Consider the following 23,447-nt stretch of genomic DNA (forward strand, 5'->3'; position numbering starts at 1 on the left):
GTGTATGTTTGTTTCTATGTAAAGAAGCATTTTTTTATGTGAAATTTCTCTTTCAGTAGTTTTACCATAGGTTGCCACTTCTGTGTTTCATCTGCACTGATCTTTAATCAATATTGCAATATTTGTGTGATGAGAAAAATATGTTTTGCAAATTGTGCTAATCTGTAGTAACTGTAGTAGAGTAACATTGCTAATGACCTATAACATATTGAACTTTAGAGGAACTTAGATAACTTAATGTATAGTAAACTGCAAACTCCTGTTAAATAAGCACACAAACATACATTAAATGATTTTCAAAGATTTTGAAAAAATGTCCAACATTATATTAATATTTAGGAATTGTGCCCAGAAATTCTTGATTGTACTTACTATTTTTTTCCAAGTAAAGCACTGTTCTCTGTCGTCTGTTGCCAGCCAGGTTCCAGCTGATCCTTGAGCGTGGGCTCTTCCTTTTGAGAGGCAATAAAGCCTTTAAGAGACACTTAAGAGCAACCTAACCCACTGCTTTTTTATTGTGGCTCCGGGGGTAGGTTTACTGACATGCACTTTGGCCCCAAAATGCTATAGGCTCTTGAAAAGGGGACGCCAGTGGAAATGCAATGAATGAATTTTAATCCCTCCTTCAAAACTGGCAATACAGCTGTAGTACTTCTAGGAGATGCTTTTGAAGAGGGGAGAATAGAGAAGTGTCAAGGAAAATGACATAGAGGTGAAATTGTCTGAGTTGTCTCTCTCCATTTACTTAATTGTACATGTAGGCTGTCTTATCCTCATCCTAGCATTTAAGGTAAGTGTCAATTAAATTCTGATTTACCTTTTTTAAAAGCTCTCTACAGTAGTTTGTTTTGCATGTATAGAAATGCCAGAAGTAATGAACCATGGTTTTCAAATATTGACAGCCTACTCCAAAAATATAACAATCTCAATGGATTAATTTGAAGGAATGTATTTATTTACTCTGACTTTATTGTGGACATATGATACAAAAAGCCAACAAAACAAGTTAAACCTCATTCTTATAACTTTTAGCCACTGTTAGTTTTAATATCTCATGATTTTTAAAAGAACATAAATAAATTAGAATATATTTTAGCATAGTAATGAGTACTTCTCTGAAACTGAGAGGTGTCAGCCTGCACTGGTCCATCATGTTTTCACCCTTGGTACAACTGTTGACCCTTTCCTCTTCAGTGACTCTAAACTTGGACTAATGTCTGACACCACTAATAAATTAGCTCAGAGAAGTAATACAAGCGCACTGGACATAAATTATTAACATAAACTTTTATGGAGGTCAACAAATGTCATGACTTTCGAAACTTGATACGTCCAGTCTTTACCACAATTATGCTAAATTGTATCCTCCCAAATGTCTGTTTGTATTTAATTATTGGTATTTTTTAACACACACTTTGTTAACTGTTCTTCAAAGTAGCAAATAGGTCGGAATAAAAAATTCACATCACAGCAGTAGTTTGAAATATATTTATTTACAGCAAACCCTCACACATTTTCAGATGAGTAATATACTATACCAAAAACTATTATTACTATACATGTGAACAGAACACTGCATCTAAAAGTCCATTGAAAGAAATGCAATAGTTTCTTTAGACAAACTCCTTTAAAATGCACTAAAATTAATAAACCACTGCTTTAATGTCCTTTTGCTGTTTAACATGCATATTATTAAGGAATACAGGACTGCACACTAGTATTTCAAGCTTCTTTTTTATTAATATTGCACAATCAAATAGACAACCAATTTGTGTCTTTTATTTCAGCATGATAAGCTCTTACCGACTTTAAGTTTGAATACCTGCCAGTCTTTGTAGGACTTTGTTTATCAGCTGGTAAACAGCCTGTAAAGAAGGTATGACTAAAGCATCAGTAATATTAAATAACACCAAAGTAGGATTCTACATTTGACAGTACTGGGTCAAATCTAAAGATGTAGTTGTAGTGTAAATCATCTTTGAATTACTAATTGCCTGGTTTCTGTTTTTCGAACAATTTTATCATCTTCTGTGTGCTTGATTATTCTGGGGGGGAAAAAAAGACAAAGATATTTATTAGCCTCAGATTTCAAAGATCAACACTATAATATATACAGGCATAGCTAAAAGTAATTGTCCACATGCAAAAAAACAGTACATCAATTCATCTTTATTGCAAATTTCTTAGAAAATATGGTGCTTTTTGGTGTAGCTTATTATTTTAAATCATACAGCTACTATTTTGTGGCCATTCTTTTGAGGCAATAACTAATTGTGTCTCTTAATAAAATGTCTGCTGTCCTTAACTGGTAGTTGATCACTCTTCTTGAGCTAAATCCTCTAGTTTTCTTAGGTTTGATGATTGCCTTCTCTCAACTCTGGCTTGCAGGTCAGGACTAAGGCATCTCAGGTGCTCTTGAGTTCTTTTAGTTGTTATGACCTCAGACTTGGACAGCTCCCTCTGACATTGGCCACCATGTTTCTCTGTGCACTGAATTTTAATCTTCTCATTTCTTAGTGCTCTGAAAAGATTTAAGACCCAGGGCACCCTGTGCCACACACAGCTTAAAGCCTTATTTCTAATATGTCTTTTCTAGAAAATGGAATATATCTATTTCCTCAATGAAGACTGTGAATTACCAAACAGAAGAGAGTGACTCATGGTATGACTGTGATTGTATCTGTGCTGTAGTTAAATTCAAACTACTTGTAAGTGCACCATCAACACATTTAACCAAGTCTGTATATCGGTACAGAACACCGTCACAACGTATTTGGTTAACATTTACCTCTGACTGTCAATTTAGTGGAAGACTCCGCCCTTCCCAGAGAATTTTCTGCTACAATCTTGTACTCTCCAGTGTCTTTAGATCCAACCGTCAGTATGAGCAGAGAGCATACCCCACAGGTATTGGAGATTAAGTAATTAGTGTTGGTATTCAGACTGATGTTGTTGCGGAGCCATGTCACATGAGGTGTTGGATCCCCTTTTATAGCACAGCTCATGTAGCATTCATACCCTTGAGGAGCAGTGTGCAATTTCAAAGGGACAATGAATTTGGGAGGACACTGTAGATTGCAGGGCTTTGAGTCTGGAACGTTCACAATGAACTTTTCTGGAAGAAATGACATGGGCAATGGATCAAATTAGAGGTTCATTCGTCATTCAACAGGAGAACATCTTTCAGTATTTGCCTGACGTTAGCTATATAGGTGTGATTGGAAGATTGCAGCTACACTATATTCTGCTTATGCATCTAGTGAGTGTTCATAGAATGTATTAAATGCGTTCTGTGTTTCGGTGCCAATGAAAAATGTAATAGGCAGATGGTTGGGAGTAACAAAATTCTATGGATAGCGTTACAAAAAGACACGTTAAAGACTCTCCATTGTGTGTGATGATTGGAAATACAGGTGAAATAACAACTGGAATATCAAGTGAGTGACACAAGCAGAGCATTCTTCATCCATGAAACACTAAAATGAGAAAATGCAAGGGTGGTGAGCTAAAATAGTGGTTTTGTCCCAAAAATGTGTGCCTGCTTTTTTGGTACCAATCTTTACTAGATGTTTCTGTGGTTTTCCACATTCACAAAGAATGTGTTAAGAATGAAAAGAATGTCTCAATAAAAAATGGTACTTATTGAAACAAAGCATATTTTTCTTCTCAAACTGAATATACTGCTATGGCTAATGTAATCATTGAAGACTGTTGTACAGCTCCACCATCATTGGTGTGTATTTGTGTGTAGATGACAAGAATAAGAAGCCAATTTTAAAGTGCTTAGTCCAAAAAAGATAGACAAGTGCTACTGTATATAAGTGCAATGCTGAAGTGCAGTCCATTATCATGATGCATAAGCAAAGAATGGACACAGGCAGTTCAATTCTCTTTGTAGCCTCCATGCTTAGTAGAGGGACTGTGTGGCTTATATTTTATCAAAGCATTTGCTTATGCTAATATTTATTCAAATTCAGATTATTTCACATGGAAAATATGATTATTTTTGTACCTTTCTTGAGAGGAATCAACCACTTTGGTGATTCAGACGGTTTTGATGACCCCATGTCATTCTTTGCATAAACTCTAAACTGGTATTCCCGACCCGGCATGATGTTGCAGGCTGTGACTTTATTGTTGAAAATGCGGTCGGCAATGGTGTTCCATGTTCGTTTGTGTGAATCACGCATGGTCACTTCATAGTGCAGCCTGTCATCACGTTTCTCATCTGGAGATGGGGTCCATGAGATAGTCACTGTACCAGGCACATTTTCATCAAGCTCCACTGGACCTGGTGGCTTAGGCTCATCTGATGGTCAAATACACAAGTGTTACTTTTCTGTTTAATTAAAACATATGGAAAATGAGTCAATTATTGATACCATTAGGTTTACTATTTAACAAAACTCACCTGTGACTCTAATTTCCACGCTGAATGTTTCTTGGCCAACAATGTTCTTTACAATGATAGTATAAATTCCAGTATCTGAGCGCTCAGAAGAAGTAATAAGTAACTGGGATGTTCCCTCTGCATTGCTTACGGTCACTTTTTTGGGCACTGGTACTCCATCTTTTAACCAAATAACCTCAGGCCAAGGGGAGGCCTAAAGTAAGACAAAATTAGATTAGTATATATGCACTGTCATACATATAAGTCATCTTATTTAATTCCTGAATTACCTCAAAGTTAATGGTGAATCGTGCAGAATTTCCTGCTCTTACAATCATAAAACTCTTGATTTTGGCGTCCGTGAATCGTGGCCTCACTAGATGAAGAGAAGTATGAAAGTAAGTCTTAATAATGTTCTAGTCTGATTTTAAAAAATTGTTTTAAGAATGAGGCACAATGTACTGTACTCCTGCAAAGTCACTTGATATGTGATAAAATTAATTACTGACTCAAATACAGCTTTAACTATTACAATCATGATTCTTAATGAACATCTTAATGCTGATGTTCAAATGAAAGATTTTCCAGTCTCTCTTATTTTTTATCATTGGTGATAAAATGGACACCAATTGTCCTCCTAGTTGATCAATGCATTTCCCTTGATTTTTTTTAAACCAGTTATAGTGATGAAGTAAACTTTGAGTTAGGTTTATGGATATCTTAAACCTGATTAATTTCTTTGGGTTAACTAAAGTTTTTTTTTTTTCTTTAGAACAATTATTTGCCATAAATTTATTAAAGTGAGTCTCTTACCAGGAGGAGGCATAGCAAGGATGTAATTATCTAGCTCTTGTGGTGTTCCCGCTCCTCCATCATTAATAGCAATGACTCTCAACCAGTACATGGCCAATGACTTCATGCCTTTTACTGTATAGGTAGTCATCGTTATTGCATTTGTGTTGCAGCGGTCCCACTCTGTGTTTTCTGCAAGTCTCATCTCCACGAAATATGCTTTGGCTTCATCTTGAACCCCCTCAATCTCCTTGGGTTTGGTCCAAGACAGGCACAAGGTTGTATAGGTGGAATCTGTCACTTTCAAGTCAATGACCTTACCAGGAGGCTCTGTAGCACATGAATTATTAGTGTTTCAATTTATAGGGTTTATATATTAGTATAATAAAATGTTTACAAATATCCACCTACTTTTAGGATCTCTGGCAAACACAAACTCAGAGGGTGCACTGAATTCACCCGCTCCTGAATTATTGATTGCTGACACTCTGAATTCATACTCCATACCCTCAACCACATCTTTGGCAGCAAATTCTTTGGCTAAGATAAAAACAAGAAACATAAAAACAAGACCATACATATGCAATACATGACAGCAAAAAACAATTAGTCATAGTCATATTCAGTCATTAATTGATCAAACTAAAATAGAGCTAAAAACTTAAACAATTGATAATGATGGTGACCTCTGATCATCTCTTGAGGGGGGTTGACCAGGCCCCACAAGTTGCTGCCCTTCTTGCGTTTCTCAAGGTTGTATCCCAGAATACTAGTTCCACCAGTGTCGGCAGGAGGAACCCAAGAAAGAGTGATGCAGTCCTTGAAGGCACTGACAACCTTTGGTGCTGATGGAGCTCCAGGGTATGCTGTATACACAATAAACAATACTACTCAGTCACAACTGCATTTCAGTTTCAGTTTCTTTCAGTTGTTTTTGGCCCTACCAGGAGATATGGGTTAGCAAATCCTGGGGAAGTGGGATAGCAAATTCTGTGTCATAAGTGTCTGCAAAATGTGATGCTAGACTGCTCTATTTCTGGCCATTTCCATTGATCTAAAGGTTGCAGCTGTGAATTGTTCTGTTGCAGTTCACTAAAGTTTACCTTTATACAAAAGGCTCTGCTTTGTGACTGTGAACAAATTAATCAATTTATGATGATTGTTATATTGAAGTTAAGTGATCTGCCATAGAAAATTGGTGTTTTTAAATGCTGGAGTAATTCTGTCTTGGATCTACTAAATGTTGCACAACACAATTCACATTGATCAGAGTTTACCTTTTGTACCGGCTTGAATATCCTCTGTTTCCATGAGCTCACTGATGCCCATTTCAGTCTCCACTCTAATGCGATAGCAGTATCTTTTTCCATGGTCTACATCAGTGTCCCTGTATTTCGCCTCTGAACCAATTGGTCCCAACTTCTTCCAGGTGTTACGACCAACTTGTTGTCGTTCAAGAATATAGTTGCCTATCTTGCAGCCACCACTGTCTTTTGGGGGTCTCCACTTGAATTCAATTGCAGAGGAAGTTGCCTCAACAGTCTCCACTGGTCCCATTGGAGGAGTTGGTTTATCTATAAAAATACAGTAAAATTAGCTTGTGCTAAACATATTAGCTATATTTAACATTTCTATGCTATAATGAGTAACTACATGCAAAATACTGTATGAATAATATTTTAATTTTAATAGCATGTACATACCAAGTACAACAAGCTGACTTATGGCTTCAATAGTCCCAAATTCATTTTTGAGTTTTATCTTGACTTCACCACTGTCCTTGCGTTGCAGCTTGCTGAGAACCAGGTAGCTGAAGCCATCTGAGAGCTCTATTTTGACATTTCCTTCATCTGAAAGCTCTTCACCTTCTAGGTACCACTGAACTTTTATAGGTTCCCGTCCAACGTGATGCAATTTGAAGGCAGCTTTGTGTCCTTTCTTTACAGATACAGGAGTTGTAAATGCTTCCAGATCTTCTTTTTCAAATCTGGGTGGATCTAAAATGATTCGTAAAGCAGTGTAATGTTATATTGTTATATACTTCAGATCCTCTTATAATTCTCTTTTAATATGCATTGCTATGAAACATTATGGTGAACTTTGAGGATATAATGGATAATACATTTTCAATTAAATAACCCTTGTGAAGAAGAAGTTCTACCTTCGACAACAATCACAGCTTCTGTCTTCCGTCCATCTGCTTCAAATTTATATTTTCCAGCATATTCCTCTGAGACTTTATGTATTTTCAGCCTATGGAAACTTCCATCTTTTGAAATAGTCATTCCTTCAGAGGATTTAATCTGAAAAAAACAAACACACACACACACACACACACACACACACACACACACACACACACACACACACACACACACACACAAACACACACAAAAAGACATAATAATGTAATGTCTTATCAGATGTTCTAATTTATAAGAATACACAATGATCATTAATTCATGACTTGCTTTATTAATGTAATAACATCTAAGCTTTACCTCATTTCCATCTTTGTACCAGATTCCCACACAATCTTCACTACTCAGTTTACACTCCAGCTCTGCTGCTTCTCCAATAATGGCTTTGCAGTCAGAAAGCGCAGCATGAAAGTGAACTCCTGGGTCTAAAAAATTCATTAGCCAGCAACTTAGTGAATGCATATGTTAGACAACTTGCATGTAAAGACAAGGTATTGTTTAGTTGTTTCGAGTTGTTGTTTATGGATCAACATTCTTAAAGAATTCATGCATTAATTTGTGTATCAGTGAAAGGTCTTGGATTTATTTTTGTTTACACACTTACCTCACTCTTTTAATACACACAATTTTGTATTTGCTTCTCCAATTCTATTGATTTAAATATAACAACGCATGCTATGATGCAGATAGATATCAAACAATAATGTTGAGAAGAACTTGTGATCCAAGTTTGAAAGGAATGTACAAAAGCGCATTTTGCGCTTATTTACAACCTGATGAAGATGTTTTCTTGGTTAATGTGTATATGATTGTTTGGGACTGGCCTTCTTCAGCTTCAAAGCTTGCAGACCTTGGCACAGCTCACAAGAATGACATCCAGGCATTCATTTGCCCCTGTTCGCTTAGTGACTTTTGAAAGAAAGACTTGCTCTTTAAAGCTAAAATAGCCCACTCAGGGCTGACAGCTCCTTGGTCAATGGAAGAACTTGGTATTTTGTCTGATCTGATTTTTGTCTTCCCTGTGCAGAAACCGATTTAGATGGTAATCCTGGTCGTCATCCAAAGTCAGATCAGATTGTCTTCCATCTTCACTTTATCTAGGTGTATGGCAACACACAAGTGTTGCAGTTTTGTTTTAAGAACACAATTGCTTGTGCAATTCAAATGATTAACTCAATGCACCGCCTCATCCTGAATTAACTTTTGAAAAAGGCAAGCATTATTAACACAGATGCACAGAGAGCACAGATGCATTTAAGCATTACTTTCTCAAAGACAGACACACACACACACACACACATACAGTCATTAAACATAATACATAGGAGATGGGAATGCACATATACAGTAAATTAACAAGAAGTGCCTTCTGATATCTAAAATCTATCTTGTTTTTATTCATTTCACTGTTTCACTATGCTAGTAATGAAAGAAATAAATATGCAGAGAAAAATTATTAGTGCATTAATTTTGATTAGCAGATTCTAAAGGCACTCTGAAGGTTAAATCCACTTCTGCTAAACTCTAAAGGAGATGTAACAATTAGAGATCAAATTAAGCGTTCTGCTAAGTGGCCACCCAGCTTTTTCTGTTAACCCTTAAACCACTGAAAAGTCATCTACTCATCAAATGACTTTGTTCAGTGACAGTGCTTCCCATGCAGCAGCTAAAGCAATGCCCATAATCTTACCACTAACTGTCTCCTTGATCAATGGGCCTTGTCGTGCACAACCTGAAGGCTTGCCAGCTGGTGCTGGCTCACCACTGCCTGCATAGTCACCATTTGCTGCAGATTCATCACTGCCTGCTGCTGGCCCATTGCCATGATCCCCATCACTTGCTTCTTTGTTTTTTGCTTTTCAGTTTTAGGGGATATCATCGTATTAACCATCAATCCAGTGTTTTTCATTTGCTGTTGAATATGCCTTACAAATAACATAAATGAAAACAGTAACAATAACAATTAAAATGTCAATGTGAAAAAAGATTAGCAGCAGCTACATAAATAAAAAACATTAACTTTAGTGCAGAAGAGGAGGGTAGTAGAAAAGGTGATATACAACCTTTTATTTAAGGTTTGTTTCATTCTGAAGGGACTTTTTAACAATTATTTTATTATTTGAGGGTTTTTATGTATTCTTTTCTCTTAGCAGTGCATCATGTGTCATGTGTTGGACACATGGACATAGATTCATTGTATGATAGGGAATAACACAAGTAAGCAACTGACTGATTTTAGTTCACTCAATTTTAACTTATTTTTAGCCTACTGTTAGTAATTATACATTTTCAAATCACCTTTTCCATTTTTGTACCCTGTACCTATGCAATTTGTACATCAATTGATGTTTTTATTATTTAATAATCTAGACAACCATGTCCACAAACATGAAAGCACACATTGTATGCACAAAATACAATCATAGACAAACGTTAATTAATTTAGGATTAGGTTGGATATAGAGGATTGCAGAATTTAGCATAGCATATTTCTCACAAAAACAAACCTAGACAGAACCATAAATATTTTTTTTATCAGCCAATGCTGGCTACGTTATTAACTATCTGCTATATCAGGAGAAAGTTTAGTAGTTAGAGTAGTTAGGGCTTTAGGTTGATATTTAAAGCAGAGGTTTTCAGGTCTTTAGGTGAGAACTAGTGCTGCACGATTAATCTTATTGCAATCGTGATGTCAGCCTAAGATTATATGACTGAGAGGCTATGATTTAAGTAACAAGTAAAACTGTCTGACAACCTATTTTTGTGAAGTGAAGTTTGCTCTTCATTTATGGTGCTAGTAAAGAGATAACCCAGTCAATTTCGGTTTTGACACTGAAGCATGTGGTCATGTGTCCAATTTAACGGCTTATCAGGAAATTAGCAATTGGCATGTAACAATTCTTAGGGGTCAAATAACAGAATAAGATATTAATTATTTTTCTTGAGGTTTATGTCAAATGTATGTATGTTTTAGTGGAGGAATACATCATTAATGTGTGACTTTTGTATTAATAACAAGGCAAATCTCTACTTGCAATATGACATTTTCAACAAACCGTGCAGCCCTAGTAAAATCTATGTGAGCAATAACTAGATTTTGTGGCACACATTAAAACTACAATTACTACGAGTATTATTAATGTAGCTTCATCTAAGTTAGAAAGTTTTTAGAAAAGTCTACAGTTGTGATTTGAAAGTCATTTTCATTCCCACGTGACTTAATTATAGTCAACTATCTACTGCATGCAGCCTTTGACATCTCTTACCAACAACAGGTTCTTCAACCTCCACATTTCTCTTTTTGGAACGTTTTTCTCTTTTCACAGATTTTCCACCTTGTTCATTTGTGGTTTCCTCATCAATATTATCTCCTATCAGTAATAAAGTAATAAACATTACATTTAGTTTTAGTTTAAATTCATTTGGAAATGATATTTTCAAGGTTTTTATTTTCTTTTAATTTTAAAAAATGTGTTGTCTGAGCAGAAACAGAAAGAGAGAGAGTTATATATTTATGGAGATGTGTACATATTTTTCTTATATTGATAAAGTGACTAAACATTAAAATAGTTATAAGAAATGTTGACAGACAGAAATAAGTAGTAGACTTACAACAACACACAAACAACAAAACACAACAGTCTTTTTACTACTACTCATAAAAATCTTAATAATTAATCTAATAAATATAAGGTTCTAGAAAAATGCTAAAATGTTTATTGTCTTATAACTGGTTGACCCAGGAAGCCAATATCTTATTGTAGTGTTTCTTACCTGTCACAGTGTCTGGAACAAGTGGACCATCTCTCGCATTTTTCCTGCGAGTACCTTTTCCACCCTCTTCTCCACCCTTTCCTTCTTCTCCTTCTCCTTCTCCTTCTCCTTCTTCTCCCTCTCCCTCAAACTCTTCATCAGAATCTTCAAAAGAGTCATAGTCTTCTTCATCAAAATCATCTCCTTCACCTTCAGTGCCTCCAACACCTCCATCAGCTCCTCCTGTCCCTCCTCCAGCACCAACTCCTGCGCCACCTCCAGCCCCACCTGCAGATCCTAATCCAGCACCAACTCCTGCTCCACCTCCAGCCCCACCTGCAGATCCTAATCCAGCTCCACCTCCAGCTCCACCTCCTGCTCCTACTCCAGCCCCAACCCTCTCACCTCCTTCAGCTGCTCCTCCAGGCCTACCATCTACTCCTACTCCAGCTCCGCCTCCAGCACCACTTCCATCTTGTCCTCCACTTGCACCACCACCAGCCCCAGCTCTGATGCCTTTACCAGAATCTGCCCCTTTACCACTGTCAGTTCCAGTTCCAGCACCAGCACCAGCACCAGCACTACCGGCACCTCCAACACCATCTGCGACAGAGCTTGTGTCCTTTTTCTTAGTTTTCCTTGCAACTCCATCCTTGCCAGCTGCTGCCCTTTTCGACCTTGCAGCAGCCTTAGCTGCAGCCTTAGCTGCAGCTTTGGCCTCAGCTGCTGCCTTTCTAGCTGCTTGCGCCTCTGCACGCACAGCAGCTTCTGCTGCTTCTTTCTCCGCTTGAGCCTTTTTAGCAACTTCCATTTTTTCTTCCATTTCTTTTTGATATCTTTCCTGCTGTTCCTTAGCTATTTTCATCAGTTGTTCATCATTACCACCTCCAGCCATGGTAGTTTTGCGAGCTGCCTTCTTGCCCTTGTTAGCAGGGTTTTTGTCACCTATAAGATACAAATGTCAAATATTTAGCTGATTTTACTTTTACAATTTAATTGTTGGTTATTTTTAGGGTAAACAATTAAATATTTATGCATGTAACTTGCAATCATTCACAGATCATTTTCTGACCTTCAACTACAAGCCAGGCATTGCAGGATTTGATTCCTGCCACAGCTGCATAGATACCGCCATCCAAAGGTGCACAGTCTCGCACAATGAGCTTGTGGATGAGCTTATCTTCAGATACAATAATTTCATATTTTTCACTATTTGACAGTGGGGCACTTTTGCCAATCCATTTGATCTCGTTCATAGGTGCAGTCAGAACACATTGAAAGAGGGCGTCCTCTCGCTCTTGTGCCTTGACCTCTTCTATTTTGACAGCAAAATCAACTTCAGCTACTGCAAATTTTCAAAGAGAAACAGAGAGAGAATTTAATGTCTTTCATTTAGCTCACCCATTTTCAACGTTGCTTATTCTGTTAGGGGTTACTGGAGGTTGACCAGACTTATTGTGTATATTTAATTATAGTTATGACTAACTTTGAAAGAGAAAGAAAATTACCAGATTGATGACTTACTTTTAAAATCTGTAGAGAATACATTAACACCCTCAATATCTACGGAGTAGAGTCCACCATCTTCTGAACCTAATTTTTTAATTGTGAATACGTATTTCTTGCCAACTTGTTTCAAATTATGCTTCATCCCCTCACTTTCCTCCTTGGAGAATGGAACCATGACACCATCCTGCAGAATTTAAGAACATGTTGCTATTAGGATAACTGTTACAGAAACAAAACACCAAACCAGTTGAACATTAATACTTAATCTCTCACCTTGTACAGGAAAATTTTACTGTTGGGATCTTTAAGGTCCAAGTCTAACTCAATTGTTGCACAGTCGTCCTCATTGACATCAATGTGTTTCAGTGTTCTGATGTGTGTAACAAACTACAGAAGAAAAAAATGATAAAACACATAATTATTAGATAAAATAGATCAAGCGTGACTATACATCATAAGAAAGTCAAAACTATCACCAATGAAACAAGGTGAGAACAAGGTGCCAAAATATTTTCTTCTGGGCCTACTCATAATAGAATGAAATGTCAATCTGTATTCCACATACCTCTGCAATCTCTTCCTCTCTTTCTTTCTTCATTTCATTGAGTTTCTTCAGCATTCCACGGAAGTCTGTGATATTATAGTCAGCACAGATCTTCTCATAGTCTTTCTTGTCAGCACTAAGGAGAATTTCCCAGACTTTCTCCTCTGGCTCCATCGGCTTCTCCTCACGTGTTCCATCAGGATTTCTGCAGAGTAAAGAATGTCAGTGCATTACAACAATGATTTACAGCGTCGCTGAAAAATACTATACTATAACAGTTTATTTTTAACAGACAACATACTCACCGTCTTTTAAGTTTTTTTCTGAAGTCAGTTACATCTGGGGAGCATACAAACAAAACAGTCCATCATTTAATCCATTGATTACAAACTCTAGGTTGTGTAGGCTTCAACATATCAAGATCCTGGCAGCATAAAAATTTCAATCAATTTTTAAGAGAAGTATTAATGAGTGAAGTGTCAGGGCATTGTGACACTGCACTACTATGGCAGATGCATTTTGACAGCACATTTGTCTCAATAATTCCAATTAGTGAAGAAAATGTCATGTTGCTTTCAAAATATATGGGCTCAGTTTGTGTTATAGCAAAACTGAGCTGCTCTATCATCTCTACTATTGATAGCTTAGATGAAAAACATCAGTCTATTCATCTTTGTACCTAGCTGGTTGCACATTTTCCTTGAATTAGCTTTCTTAAAAATTTAATAAATGTATTTTGAATTCTGTTATTAGTTTGTCTGCTATTACTACAGTGTACTGTAATGCATATCAAATTAGAGCTCGGGTCTTAAGAGGTTAAAGATAAGACGTGTAGATCATAATGTATTTATAATCTCACCTTCGCCTCCTCCTGCCTTTTGCATTTCTTTTGTTATAGAGAATCCAACTGTAAACAAACAGTGAGCAGTTCACAATGAATCAGTTCAAGCCTGACTTATTTGGAAGAGGATATATACAGTATATATATATATGTGTGTGTGTGTGTGTAAGAAATCAACTTGAAGGAGCCTACCCTCAATAACATTCAAGACGACAGTGCAAACAGCCCTTCCATATTCATTTGTTGCAAAACACTTGTAGGTGTCAGCATCCTCTGGAGCAACCTTAGGAAACTAATAAAATGCAAACACACGAATTAATTGCATTTTTGTCATCACTTGAAGAGGTTTAAGCCTCAGGATTTGTAACTTATTGTACTGTAAAGCTTACCTCAAGGGTATGTTCCTGACACGTCTCATCATACTTTTGCAGGCAGACATCAGGGTGATAATGTATTTCTCCATTTGCTCTGCTCCATGTTACAGTTGGTGTTGAAGTGCCCACTACTTTGGCTTTAAAGACTGCAAATTTACCTTTAAATGAAAATAATTACATTCCTTATTAGTGACTTATACTTTGTGGCTTTATTGTTTTTTTTAATAATAACTGTGTTACACATACATATCCCCATTCACCCTATCTTCATATTGTGCTTTACCCACATGTAAACAATCAAATTAAGTGTCTCTGTTTATAAACTGAGATGACACAGCATGCTGTTTAACATGTTTTATAATTGTAAGAATATTCATTACTTTGTGTGAACACAAATGTTTTTCTTGAATATTTATAGAAAAGCCCTGACACTTTTATTTAAAGTATTGTGATGAGAAATAAAAAAAATCAATTCAGAGACATGACGACTTACCCTCTTGAATAGTCAGAGCAATCGGTTTGCGGGTAAAATCTGGAGTTGACATTCCCTCTGGAAGTTCCTCCATAAACTGTGTTATCATGACACCGGGCACTTTGGACTTCTTCTTGATGACTGATGAAATCAACAAAATATTACAAATTAGAATTTATATATAGATTGTGTATAAGACAAATACTAATAGATTAATGATATGCAGATTGGTAAATAGGTATAAAACGCTTAAAACATAGTGTCTTGATTAAAACAGTAGCAATGTAGCAATGATTTATTTTGAAGAACCTCTAAATAAAATAAAATTAATAAAGACATCAACATCTACATCCCAGATAAGTTACCTAGTAAACATTTGTCAGTGTTAACATCACACATAGTGAGTGTTTATCTATAGGAAGCAATGTGTTTAGGGATAAAATGCCACAATAATGACTCAGACTTCTAAAAACTAGACTCATTAATTATAGTAACTGAAGCTTTAGTAGTTTGAGTGTAAGTTTATATAAATTATATAAACTTACACTCAAGCCTGTATGAGTGAAGTGAAAATAGAAGTTAAAGAAAGGATATTAGAAGGAGTGACCTCTCAAATCTGACCCGACCAAAGTTTGTGCTTGCTCTTGTGTTTTGCAAAAAATCAGTTGTTGCTTATGCGAAAGCAAATTGCAAAGTGAAGTCATTTACATCTCCACCTACTGCTGTGTGTGTTAACATGGAGCACTCCCACTAGATTAGGAGTTCTTACAATGATGAGTAGACGGAAGGGTCAAAAATCTGAAAACCTCCCACAGTGACTGTATCTGCTAAATTATGCATCATAGTTTCAATTGTGTAAAAACACATTTTAAAGTAAGTTTGTAAAAAGAAAACTTTCTACAGTAATGTATTTTGGACTATCCCACCTTATGGGAGTGGTGATATTAGTAGGTTGATAGGTTTTTAAAATTGAAATAAACATGCACTCAAAGTAACTTATGTAAGGAACAGACCACTCCTGTTAAAAGTGTGGAAGTGGAAACTTTAAAGGTAAGTAAATGTTTAGTTTGACCTAATCTGATTTATTTGAGACCTTTGTTATTTAGGAAAAATATACAATATTAGAAATAACTCAGACAGAGTCTTCAGATGTAATTTCACTTCTTAGTCGGCAACTACTAATACAAATGAAGACTCAGATATTTTTTTCCATTGTGTATTGTTAAAACAAGGCAGTTTGCCTGTAATAGATTATTGTACAACATGTCTCTTGTGTATGTAATTAATTAATGCCTATGTGCATATTTAACTATAGTACATGTTCTTATTTTTTTTTAGCACAACTCAGTCTAAATTTGTGAGCACTTCAAACTGGAAAAAAAGTGTTGTGTGGTGAGATGAAGGGTTTACACACGACCCAGGTCCAACTTAGCTAATGTGTTATTTCAAATGTGTCTGGTTCCTTTTGGCTTTTTCCTCTCCATAGTCGTCTTTTGCTTTCTCAAGTGGGATTTGTTTTCTACATAATTCTGTATAAAGCTATATTGTGTACATACAAATAAACTGAATTAAAATAAGGAATTTTAAATATTGGAATTAAACACATTTTTTCAGAGGCCCCAGTACCCTGACAGTACCAATGTCGACTAACTCCCAGCAGTCTTGAGTGGGGCATCAATGACTGTCGATCGCAGAGGTTCTGCCAGTCCATGGTCTTTAATTATTTTCACTTGGAATGAAAGACCTGTAATAGGCAGAATAATAACTACACAATTGAGCAGTTTACATTCTGAAGTGCTTTGAAGGTAAATAGCTTGCAGCAGGCACTTCGCGAACAGTGTGTTCTGCTATGTAGCAGAACTCTGATAACATTATACTTATTTGTTGCTGTTAACAAGCTGAACGTTCACGCAGTGGGATGTGCATGGATGAAACGTACATCATTAAAAACATTATGTTTGCATGGAAATATTGATCAGCATATTAATGTACAGCAATTAAAGCTGTATGATTAAGCCAGGCATTGATTTCATGGGTCAGTCAGCAGGAATGAAGACTTACTGGAATAAATTTAGTTCAAAAACTATAAAGATCCTGTCATCCTGAGAAGATTAATAAGACTAATGATTAACATGGCTTATGTGTTCGATATATGTTGCTTAAAATGTGTAGATTTTATATATTGTGAGCTACACTTACTTAATGATCACCAGATAAATAATATCCTCATTTTGTAGAATGCTAAATGGATAAATATACACCATACTGCACTAGTCAAACATTTGGACACATCTACTTATTTCTCCTCTATTTGGTTTGCTTCTCTAATTTTCTAACCTGCAGATTGATTCTGTCAAGTAAATCTGAATCATCTTAACCACTTTAAAGGTTTCGTCCAGTGCAGTCGTAAAAAATATCAAACAATATAATGAAACTGACAATTACCCAAACCACACCTCCGACTTATGTGACGGTTATTTGACCAAGAAGGAGAGTGATGGACTGGTTATTATCTGGGCACCACAGTTACCCAGCTGAGATGGTTTGGAATGAGTTGAACTGCAGAGTGAAAAGCAGCCAACACGTGCTCAGTATATGTGAAAGCTCCTTCGAGGCTGTTGGAAAAGCATTACGGTGACTACCTCATGAAGCAAATCAAACAATGGCTCTTATCGCGAACATAAAATTGAAAACATATTTTGCTCTGCCACTGAATACGGAGGTGTGTCCAGATCTTTCACTAGTACTGTATATGGATTGCTATCACTAAAAAGCTAAAAATGAAAAAGGTTTTTCATTCACTCCTCACCTAAAATGTTTGCTGCTGGAAATAACTACTCTTATCACATTTTTAATACTGTTTAAAGCAGTGTTTAGGAAGTTTTTTTTATACTTTTTGCTAAAGATTTTCTACAATTTGTTCTCTTGTTAGCTTCAAACTAACAGAGGATATAATATTTGTATGGCTCTGACCACTTTTAACATTTAATAAGTTTCTACAGCCAGCATTTTCAACTGCTTCCATCTATTTTTGGTCAGTGCATTCATCCATATAATTTCATTCAGCTCTTTCAAATTATTCTTTTTATTTCATTTCTTTTATGTCGTCTAAAGAACTCTGAACACTTTTGTGAACATAAATTGCTTTATAAATACACTTAGCTTGCCAAATAAATGAATGAACAAATAAGTGAATGAAAAAGAGTACACTCAGAAAGCTTTTCAAACTTCAACATGTTCCCTCTGTTGTTGTTCTATTTATTCTCATCGGTGCAGCTTTTGCCAGTTGCCATTGCCAGCTGTTTGGACTTGCTCCAATATACAGCAGTAATACAGTGACTACTCCTGAACTTTTTGTTAAATCAGTGAAATTACATTCAGTCAAAGATATAGTCAGTTTTACAAGAAATCAAAAGATATTGAGAGGTAAAGGAGTTGTAAGGGATTTGAGAAGTCATGGATTCTATTGCACCTTATTATCTCAAGACCTCAGTGCAATGTGTTAACTTGGAAGCACATAGCTTTTGTAGATTTGCTTTGAACTGCTAGGATCATAGAAACTGTTGAAAGGTGATGGTGTTTGCAGTGTTAAGGGGACACTATGTTGGCCAGTCATTTTAATTTGATTTTAAAAGAGGTCATGCCATCCCTCTGAGATAACCCTATAGAGCAAGTTCACCTATTGAGATTGAACTGTGCCAACATACTGTACAGGAATTATCACATACACTTGAACAGTGGCATTTTACCTTTTAAATTACAAGATGAAGACACATGACAATCAACCTCAATGCCCTCTAGCAACAGCCTGCTGCTACTATTCATAATGAGGTTGTTTGAAATGTCACAACAAAACGCATTTCTTGTGACACAGAAAGTTGAATCATCCTGATTGGATGACACCTTTCAAGGAGTGAAGAAGAGCACATCACACATGCAACTCACACAACATAGAGCCATGCACATACAGATGGTGAATCAGGTGTAATTTGTTTCCTTTTTTGCTTCCATACCTCTGTCGTCCGGATGAACGTCATCAGAACCGTCGACTTAAAACGCAACGTGACAGCAGGAGAGGGAACAGGACAGGTAAATATTAATCCTGACAAAAGCACCATGGCGGGTTGGAACTTCGACAGGATTATGAACATAAAATAAACACAAAACACCACAAAATACAGTATTTACCCCAGATATGAGAAGCACAAACGGAGACGCAACTTCAGCAGAACAAAATCTTCACACACCTCAGACACATCACGAAACAGGAAATCGTTAGTCTTGGACACAATATAATACAGTATGTTAGCCGTGTGATGCGACAGCAGCATGTAATTGCTGATTAGACTTAACTTGAAGCTCGCTGAGGCATTTCTCATGGATGATGTTTCAGGATGATTCTTGTGCGGTGCTTGAGATAAATTATGTGCTGATGCTTCATTGAGAAGCTATTTGGAGAGAATGAATTTTAAATAAACCTTCATTCTGTCTTCTGTCAGACAAGGACACCCTTCATTTTCAATTTTCTCTTCAATCCTGGCAGCTGTTGGCGACCATGGCATTGGTCCTTTATCTTGATGGTATTGATCTTGTTCATCTTGTTCAGCTGCATGTCTGTACTGATATTTTGTCAACAAGAGTTTCTTTTTTGCATGCTCAGTTAATACAGCATATTCGTATCTCATCTTATGAGATCAGTGACGTCTGTGTTCGTTTGTGATGTTTTTCACTGACATCTTTGTAGCATCACCGCCTTCGGAAGCAAAAGTTGATTAATGGATGGGTTATCCAGATAAATAACAGCATCTGTGCCCATGTGTTTTATGGACATTTTAGAGTATGTTGTACTGTTCAAGGATTTGAAAAACTGGTCTGCTTTCACTTGACAAAAGAAAACACTGTGGTGCTTATCTTCATTTTCACTCAGCAGAAGTCAGCGCTCAGAAGTCAGCAGAGCATTATTTAGATATTCCGTGGCTTCAAAAAAGATGCATGTTTCTTGACAAGACATTAACATTGTGTAATCTTTGATGTGCCGGTCTTCTCATGCTGTTTCTCTCTTTTGTAGGCTGCTTTTTCTTTAGTGTAATATCACCTGAATTTTAATTTTGCATGAAGATGAGCTGTCCAAAGGATTTTGTACGTCATCATTTCTTGGATAAGATAAAAATGCAGGTGGAGACAGCTGCAGAAACAACCCTTGACTGAATAAACTGAGGATGGTGTCCATCATTCTGCACTTACCCGCCTGCCCTGTGGCAGTTTGATCAGTCACCTTTGACCTTTTCCACATCTTGCTATCCCTTTGAGCTCTGCTGATTCAGAAGGCTCTGTAGCAAAAAACAAAAGAAGATACATGAGGACGTCTTTAGCAGAGTATACTTGCATAACTCAGAGGCCAATCTTTGTTTCTGTGTGAGTTTGGGTTATCTCTTTCTTTTAATTTTGCAGTCATCGGTGCTTTTATTTATTTATTCAACTAAAAGTTTTGTTTTTATTACTTTTGGAGAAATACAGCATCTCTAAACTGCAGGGGAAGCACACTGCTCCTCATTGCATTACTGCAGTCAGTAAGAGGCAGCAACCAGTATCGTTTCCATGTATCTTAACTGTTCTTCTGCAGATTTTTTTATGTTTCAAATAAGAACAAACTTGCAGCCCTGAGTCTGAAAGAGGTTGTTCACCACATTCATTATGCAGTTTATTTTGTCATTGAAGATACTAAAAGAGTTTTAGATGAAAGTATAAGGTGTCATCCGTCACTTCATACCATTACTATATTTTGTTCTTGTAAAATTTGACCTAATGACTGGCAATAACCTTCTCATTGGACAGGGTTTTAAAGTAGGAGTGGCTGCATATGGCCAATTCATGTTGTTGTCGATATTACTGTGAAGTTGGACAGATTTTCAGAAAGCATTGTAGACATCAAGAGGTGAGTTGTTTGAGTTCTGCTTTCAGTGCTCTTGTTTGGGGCTTGCTTTGCATGGTCTGCTATAATCACCATGAACTTTTTAATTTTCTGAATTGTTTACTTACTGTCTTCCAATTGTAGTATTTACATGTCTTGCTTTGAAAAAATTCTGTTAATGTTTTTAACTCCTCTAAACCTTTCTCTGAAAGCTCCAATTTGAAACAGGGATCTGACTTTTCTTTCTTTTTACTTTATTTGAATCATAACTTTTTCAAAATATCGAACCTTCAGTATTTCACATTACATATTAAATATTTACAGTGTGTCGTGATCTCCCATTAAAGATACAGCCTGCTGTCCTGGAAAGTAAGTGTTTTATTTTTAGTTGTACACATGCTTCAGCATGTGTTCAGAAATGTTCTGGGCTCCAGCAGCAATCTTGGCTCTCAGTGTGTCTTGAACATGAACCACACAACACATATGGTAAAAGCAAAACAGCCTGCAACAGGAGATATTCTGGCAGGAGGCCCTTTGCATTAAAGGAAGCTCACCCTTCTTCCCTCCCACTGAATAGTTTTGCCATTTTAGCGTATTACATTTATAGGTTAATGTTTGGCTCAGGCGCCCGTCTGTTTCAGTCAAACCAGTCGCTGTCCCAGAGATGTCAGAGATTTGGGCTACAAGCTGCTTTTCTCTGTCTAATTTGTGTTCTCTAGCGTCATGCTTTATAACATCATTACATATAACCAGTGTGTTGACAGGTTGGCTTTCACTGCAGGCAACATAACAAGTCACCAAGCTTTAAATTATTTTTTATACTCAGGTTGACTTCCCAAATCAATCTGGGATGTCTGTATAGATTAATGCAATGTTAGTATCTTCCCTTCAAAAGATTGCTTTGCAAATGATTTGCAACTGTAGTGTTTTTGACTGTTTATTATAATAACTCAATAACATAATCTTTTCTGTGTGTTGTTTGTAATCTGTCCATGCATGGTCTAAACCCTGTCACTGTAATTTCAACTTTGAATGTGTGCACTGCTGCATCGACTTAAAAGTTGACCTATTTTCTTATTAATGACATGAATTAATATAAGATCAGTGTCGGGTTTCTAAAATGTTTAAACCAAAAAGAATATGCCAATGCGTCCCCATGTGTCAGGACACATCAGTGAGTAATTTAGTCTGCCACTGCAGGTTACTATGCCACTGACCATGTACTTCTTGAATGTCCCTCATTGCATTTCTCTGACTGCAGCTGACAGTAGGTGGCTTCAGCTGTGTAACTCACACAAAACTGGCCTTGATGACAAGGGCTTTTGGTGTCAAATGAGTGCTAATGGTGCTACTTGAACTTACCAGTGGATTTTCTCATTAGTTCAGTCGATGTAAGGGTGTTGTCAAGTTAATGCCTATATATGTTGTTGGAAGCATGTTATACACATGATTAATTGCTTCTTTCCTGATCTATGCAGCATTGGGAAAAAAAGTTGCTTTTCTACTTTTTGCATGTGCACAATGTGAGGAAGGAGTCCAAAGAGAACAACAGCAGTGTGAAAGTATCAACTACAACCTTGCGTATTTCTTTAATGTAAAAATAATTCCTATTTTCTGCCAAAATACAACCTACTCCCTCCATGCAGCTCTTTGAATCTGAGGCTACATATTGATTTGAAACCTCCATCTAAAGTTAGTCATCAGCCAGCAACCTCACAGCTCTGACCTCGATGCTGTGATCCAGCTTCCCAGAGTTAAAACCGTGAAATTCAAACTGAGAACCCTGCACTCCTACTAAAGTGATTTTATGCACCAACACCAAATCTGTGTATTCTCTGCTCTGTATAGCGCAATCCTCTACAAATTTTAACATATATCTACGTAATTGTTGGGATGAGATTTTCTGTAATTTGAGCTACTGAAAGAAGATAGTACATAAAATTCAGTATACTGTAAGTCACTTTATTGCTCTTTAAGTATGGCATGTTCACTTTTTGTAGAGGAAAATAGATGCATGTTCCATTATACATGTGCAAGTACAATTTAGGCTTTTTACGGCACCTGTTTGTGCACCTGCTCACAAAATGCTGACGACTTTCTGATGCAAACAGCAGGAGCTGACTTACAAGAAAAAGAGTGACTGTAATCCATTTCTCCTCTCTGTTCAGTACATTTTCTTATCCAGCCTTCGTTTTGAGGGCCACCTACCTGCTCACACTCCTCCGTGTTCTCTGCTCTCTTCTCTTTCAGGCAGCAATCTGGTCACACTATGCCTTCTCCCAGTTTATTTAGTGTAACAGATCCTTCCAGTACGCTGCACGTCTATGCCTGATGCTCCTCTACTGCCTAGACCCACTGACTGCCAAAAGCTATTTAGGCTTTTTTGTATTTGTGGTGATTCCAAACACACTGAAGGTTGTGGGCGGTGAAGCAAAGGAGGGGGGTGCACCATGAAGGGCAGGTCAAAGAGCAGGTTAAATACCTTTTAAAAAATCATTTGTTCCGCTGTACTAGCAGTTTAAATATGTAGTTTGTCAGGCTGAACTCTTGATATATTGAGTTAACAAGTTTAGTACTTGATCAAGTTTATTGTGTGCTTGTGTGTACATATGTACATAAAAGGAATGGAAAATAAAGACAAAGAGACACTGAGTGCAATC

General features: G+C 36.7%; 1 protein-coding gene across 1 annotated transcript; it reads right to left on the reverse strand.

The window, feature by feature from the left end:
* Positions 1-2,010: 2,010 nt before the first annotated feature.
* On the reverse strand, positions 2,011-23,208 carry igfn1.1 (immunoglobulin like and fibronectin type III domain containing 1, tandem duplicate 1). Its single transcript, XM_026348214.1, has 25 exons — positions 22,996-23,208; positions 20,121-20,206; positions 14,898-15,017; positions 14,420-14,562; positions 14,223-14,322; positions 14,049-14,096; positions 13,495-13,528; positions 13,211-13,394; positions 12,919-13,032; positions 12,661-12,829; positions 12,209-12,481; positions 11,158-12,081; positions 10,650-10,754; positions 7,684-7,808; positions 7,344-7,485; positions 6,886-7,179; positions 6,460-6,756; positions 5,869-6,048; positions 5,594-5,722; positions 5,204-5,512; positions 4,681-4,766; positions 4,412-4,604; positions 4,013-4,309; positions 2,789-3,115; positions 2,011-2,045 (listed from the first exon to the last, which is right to left on the reverse strand). Exons 2-25 carry the CDS (start codon positions 20,167-20,169, stop codon positions 2,041-2,043), a joined length of 4,647 nt encoding a protein of 1,548 aa, XP_026203999.1. The 5' UTR covers positions 20,170-20,206; positions 22,996-23,208; the 3' UTR covers positions 2,011-2,040.
* Positions 23,209-23,447: the final 239 nt, after the last annotated feature.

Source organism: Anabas testudineus, chromosome 5, assembly GCF_900324465.2.
Source record: "Anabas testudineus chromosome 5, fAnaTes1.2, whole genome shotgun sequence".
NCBI classification, from domain to species: domain Eukaryota; kingdom Metazoa; phylum Chordata; class Actinopteri; order Anabantiformes; family Anabantidae; genus Anabas; species Anabas testudineus.